This window comes from Amblyomma maculatum, chromosome 1 (assembly GCF_055883805.1).
Source record: "Amblyomma maculatum isolate TAMU_Amacu chromosome 1, ASM5588380v1, whole genome shotgun sequence".
Taxonomy (NCBI): domain Eukaryota; kingdom Metazoa; phylum Arthropoda; class Arachnida; order Ixodida; family Ixodidae; genus Amblyomma; species Amblyomma maculatum.
Window position 1 is genome coordinate 311154183 of NC_139344.1, and position 6000 is coordinate 311160182.

Here is a 6000-nt window from a genome sequence, read left to right on the forward strand (position 1 = left end):
TGTAGTGTAGTAGAATTGCCAAGAAACAGATGCCTATGCTGTGTGGAGAAGTCCATTTTGAAGGCATGCCGGTCTTATTAGAACAATAGTAAACAGATACTGATAATAATCTTTTTCATCTTGGTAAGCTTATTTTGTTCATAGCTGGCACACATTTGCCATCTAGTTTGCCATCAGAGTTGAAAATCTGCACTAAGACTCTTCTCTGAAAGCTAGGCACTCAAACCACACCTGATACGGTTGAAAGAGCTTCACAGTAGTTGATGTTTTGGTGGAGTCAGCTCAGTTGCCTAAACTCATGTTATTGCTAAAACCTAGGCATAAGATGCTGACAGCGTAGCGAGTGGAAATAAAGCAATGAGTACGCAGAGTGAGGACATGCAAATGCACAAGAGTAATGTTTTCATAGGAACCCTAATTGAAGTTCAGTTTGGAAGTTCCAGGCAACTTTTTATCCGAGCTAAAGTCAGAGCTTGCAAAGTCGTGACTCTGCTGCTGCTGCCATCAATAAATCTATGGTAGATGCAGTGGGATCGCGGTGCCGAATAATTCATTGCGCATCCTGACGCAGCCTCGACGTTATCTTTGTTAGCATTTGAGACCACTCAGCTCCAAATAACTTTCTTCTATGTCGCCACTTGGCCAAAAAAGTGAACTATGCCAAAACTGAAACTAGGTTTCATAATTATCTGTCTAAATGTGGCTGCATATCCCATGACACGGTAATTTGCTTTTGGCAGCGCAACGAAAACCATTGGGCATATACAGTGTATGTGACCGATCTCCTACTGGGCATTCCCGAAAGAATTAACTGGGTTTGCTGGCATTGCATAGGAAACAGGTGCCTTTTGTATACTGCTTTCAATTTAATTTTACTGCCCTTTCTGTGAAAAGGTACAGATGTATTGGCAAAATTTAAGCATTTTTGTAACTGCCACTTTCATGTACCATTAGTGCTAAATTTCGTTAAGACATCTTTTATTACACCAGGGCTAAGAAATTTTTTGAGTACTACCGTTAAATTGCCACCCTACCTTACGACAGTGTGTGGTCTTGTCTCCTTCTTTCAGCCCTTGTCTTTGTGCACTTCTGGAACCAAGAATGCAATACCAACTAGCTTAACAGAAAATGTTGAAAGAAACAGGGATGAGGTTGAATTTTTGTTCTTTATGACATACCTCTTCCTTGGGTTCGTGCTCCCACTGTTCGACCTTGCTTCAAGGTGGTCTTGTGCGCCATCACCTTTTTCTGCTGGGTGCTGTTATTTGCTGCTCGCGCCTGTATTGTCAAGCGTAAATTTGTTGCTGCAGCCAGGATGAGCGCTGTCAACTCGATCGTTTCTATATGTGCACACCTTGCATTGGTTTAATGGTGCATCATGTGTGAAGATCACAAACATCGGGCACCTCTCACAAAAAGTTAAATTGCACTGGCAGAAATGCTCATATTTGTAGGAAGGCACTAAAGCAAATAGGTTTGTTATCTCTATGGCTTCAGGAGAAATAGTCGACGAAATTCATGTTGCACCTTCAATCCTCCTGTTATGGTCTTTCCAGTCCAGAGCTTTACTAAAACCCATTGCATTTTTCGTCAGGAAACTAGCAATCTGTTTGTGAACTGTGGCACACTGTACAATCGCTTGGATGCTTTTTCGTTATTGCATCAGTTGAGAGTCCAAGGGCCTGCCAGACACACATGGGAGCCCCTCCACTTGCTGTTCCTTGTTGCCTCCACCATTCGATCGTTTCCCGCCGCGGCCGAACAGTGGTACCAGCGTTTATGCAACTTGCGAATACTTTTCGAGCTTTGTACTTCTACTGCCTCATTTCAGCTATTGCTTTTGGCTTTTCCATGTAAAGTTGGCTTGACTATCTGTGATCATTATTGGCTAAATATTTTTGGAATCACATGTTGGAGACACCGCATGTTAAATGTGAACTTTGCACATGGCAGTTGCTGGTTGTAGAAAAGTGTTGGTCCAGGCGGTATTTTAGTGCTGGAATGTAGGGGGATTGATCTGCTCAATGACTTCGTTGACTTGGAAACAGCTGATCAGTTCTGGCTCAACCTGGAGAAATGCAATGACTGCAAGCACCTTGCAGAGGCTGCTAAACAAAATTAGGGCACTAATGCTGCTGGCATGTGGTAGTAAAGTCATCACATTTTTATTTTCATAGAATTTCTAATCCGCTGTGATGTCTTCGTTTTGTATTCTGCTGCAGCCGTGTGCTTTGAGGCAACTACGTTCAGGAGGAATCTCTGCACAGGAACTTAAATATTCATTTTTGCTCTGGTTTTTTTTTTTTTTTTTTTCAACATTGAAATTTCAGGAATTCTAAGGAAGCTCCTCAAAATTAACTTTCTTTCTCACCACAAGGCCTGCTCCAGAGGAGATCTCGGGGCCACAGCAACCACATTTAAACTGTCAGTTGCTTTAGTTTTTCTCTCTTGCAGCTGAGCTTTTCCAAGGCGTTGCCTTTCTGTTGTTTCAAGCCCTGTTCAGTTCCGCATTATGTCATGGGACTCACAGATTTGCAGTTATTGTTTGCTTGGTCATTGCAAGAATAGTTTCCTGTCAACCATCCTCTCTGTCATGTCTCTGTGTGATGGCCGCATGTTTCGTCCTTCTCTCTCATCTTGTGCGCATGCTGAGCATGCTTTCTTTCTCATGCAGAACGAGGCTCCCCTTTCTACGCCCACTTCACATGCAACAGCTGTGCAGCAGCTGTCCTCTGTGCAACCTGGGAGTGAGCAGCAGCCCTCTGTGGCTGGCACAGCCGAACTGTCAGCCATGGACATGCTGGCAGCCGCTTCGGGCTTCTAGGCTTAACACTGGAGTACAGATGGTGTTGCATTAATGATTGGTGTTGTCTTGCAGCGTCAGGCAGTGCAGCTGGCTCCTTTGTTGGCTGGTTGTGCATGTATGCCTATATATGGTCATACCTCATTACTTGGGTTTCCAAGCAAAACTGACCATAAAGTGAGTCATCTGTAATACCAAACTGCAAAGAAAAATGGTTTTCACAAGACAAAAGTTTTAGCTGTTTTTCATAGTTAATCAAATGTGAAGTAGCTGCGCTAGCACTTCTTACCTCTGCAATTTTTTTGTCGGTATGATTACATCTAGAGCAGTGAAAGAATGTCCCCAGGCAAAGAAAAGTAATCGAAGAGCAAGGAAGTGCACTTGAAGGCAAGGAGCACCCTTTAACGCACGGAGGTGAGCACAAGCTGCTTTCAAATGCAGTGAGTGGCACGGAGCTGAGGTCTAGGGAGCACTGCACGCTAAGGAAGTGCACTTGAAGGCAAGGAGCACCCTTTAACGCACGGAGGTGAGCACAAGCTGCTTTCAGATGCAGTGAGTGGCATGGAGCTGAGGTCTAGGGAGCACTGCACGCTCAGATCTACTGTCTGTGAAGGTTGAGGGGTGACTCGACATGAGGGGCGAAAGGCTGAATTTGAGGGTGTTCAAGCAACACACAACTACTTAGCCCAGAGTAACGCGCTTTGTACCATACCACCTGGTGATAGCTGCAGCTAGGATATGCATCACTCTTTCGTTGGCTGCAGCTGTGCGGCCGCTTCACGTCCTGATTAGCACTTTGCTTTGAGTTCACACATGACTGCAGCTAGTAGCGCTACGCTATAAAGAAAACTGGTGCAATTAAGGTCTAATATGCCGGATGACATCTAAGGAATAACTGACTTGTGCTTTTAACATCTCATGCACTCTGTCTTCGGCTGAAGCATAAGCTGCAGATAGAGTTTTCTTTGCAGCATAGAAAATGGCAGAGTGCATCGAAAGAAAAGGGCCAGTCATTTGTACTTTTTATTTGTATTCCTTTAGTGTCCTGCACTGAAAAATGAATGTCCGCAGTAGAGATTTCGTTCTTGGCCATATTTTGCGACAATGGGCTGTGTGCATTTTCTTTATGCCTGGGCAGCATGTTTCTGTGTCAATCAAGAGGCAGAAATGCACCACTTTCCCAGAGGCCAAATAAACATTATAAAGTGCAAGTTGAGTTCCTCTGCCAGAGCTGGCCAGCAAAGCTTGTTGTCAGGATGGGTGTCCTGTAGGTCAGCCTGTGGCACCTAGAAAATGTGACCATGATTCTGGCCATTCATGTTAATGTGCCTAGTTTGTTGCACTGTATGTTAGTTATGCTGGGTGGTTAGCTTTTTCAGGCATTTTCTTTTCAGTGTACATACCTTATATGCACAGTTTTAGCATAGCGCAATCTGTTACCGTGATCCGTCACGCACGCATTCCACTGCACATGTCCAGATTGCCTCATTGGCACCAGATGGCGTCACATGCTGGATGTACACACTAACCTTCCGCAACTGCACCAATCAGTGTGCACCGTCAGCCCGCGGTAGCGGGTCACGGTGACGACAGTTTCCTGTTTGGGAGGCCATTTTTATTGTTTACTTCTCAGCAAAATGCTCAGCAAAGGGCATTCTTAGTAATTTCTTCTTTGTAGAAATGCCCAGGTTGTAATTTTGGATTGGTTTTTCATACTTTGGTTATATATTTTCACTGTGTTAATTGCCTAGATAAAACAGTACACCATGGATAATGCTTGGGTGCTCATAGTGTCCAAAGTATTGCTGCTTGGAGGACCCTCCCGCTCCCCACCGTTGGGAGTTTGTGTTGCTCTGCTTAGTAGGTGTGACTGCCAGCTCCTATTAACTGGCCGTGGTGAAAAGACACAAGAAGTCCTTTTTGATGGGGCACAACAAGTGATGCCAATCATTGGTCATGCAGCAGTGGTGACACAAACATTTTTGCAGTTGTCATGCCTGACAAAAGATTCATGCGGTGTAATGTGCATTTCTTGGAATGCCACTTGGCTTCTTGCACAGTCTTCCTCCTTTCCCACTGTGGTCCAAATGCAAGGGCACTGTGCGAGTTGTGTCTGCAGTATTTATGTCACACACAGGCAAAGTGATTGGTGGCCACCTTTTCACCGAATTTGTTCATGCGGTTTACTGACATCACTGACACAAGGAGTATTTTGCAAACACATTCACTTTAAGCAGCTGTACTTGTATGTATTCAGAAAGGTGAGTATATCAGTGACCTGTGAACAAAATTATCATATTTGCTCTGTTCTAAACACCCTCTTTTTTACGATCACGGTGTCGAAAGGGGGGGGGGTGCTTAGATCTGAAAAAATGCCCCTCCCCTTCTTTTCTCACATCAATATTTGTTGAGGCGAGCGTTAGAAATAATTTATTCAGCAAACAGCAACTTGGCAAACGTCTTCCGTAAATGCCATTGCAGTTTACTTCTACTTCAATTTGTAACAAGCCTCTTCAAACTCATTTTGATTTCCGTTACGGATGCCAAAAAGCTGATACCAAACAAAGCAATGTGAGCCTGTGATGCATGCGGAACCTACCAAGATCTACTGAATGGTCTCTAATTTTAGGTCCACGTTACAACACTTAGAGTAATCGAAGTTGCTTTCGGCCGGCTTTTGGGGTCCTGTGCTGCCAACTGTCGTATACTGACAGAACGCAGCTATAGAGGAAGCTGGAGGTTATGCTGCAGACACTGCACCACCTCAGGTCTCCAACAGCTTCCGCTCGACTCTCTTCCTTGCAAAAAGGAGGTGCTTAAATTTTCATGCGAACTTCCGAAATTGTTTTGCGAGGTGTGCTAAGAATCACAAAAATATGGTATATAGCTGTGCTTTGGCTGCTGGGACATCTGTGTAGTCTTATTTCTATTGTACAAAAATGTCACTTTCTTTTTGTAAAAATAATGTTTAAGGTGCTTTGAAATGTGATTGCCATTTGTTTATGCAACTAGCTAGAAATTTTTGAATGCCTGGCATGAGATTTCTTCAAATTTTATTATCTAAAGATTGAGTATTGTGACAGCAAAAATTGAAAGATTAGAATATTTTTGCGTCTTCGACATTGCTGATGGGGTACGGCCAAGCATGATACATGCATACTTTCTAGTCAGCTCTAAATATTTGCTGTCTTGTTGCA

General features: G+C 43.8%; 1 protein-coding gene across 3 annotated transcripts in view; it reads left to right on the forward strand.

Annotated features, from left to right (window-relative positions):
- The window catches only part of LOC146207081 (uncharacterized), a 46365-nt gene extending 41788 nt beyond the window's left edge, over positions 1–4577 (forward strand). For all 3 annotated transcript variants that reach the window (XM_084596724.1, XM_084597149.1, XM_084596764.1), the window contains one exon: positions 2675–4577. In XM_084596724.1, coding sequence (XP_084452850.1) covers positions 2675–2824 — 150 coding nt within the window. In that variant the 3' untranslated portion in view covers positions 2825–4577. The remainder of the gene's footprint in view (positions 1–2674) is intronic.
- Positions 4578–6000: the final 1423 nt, after the last annotated feature.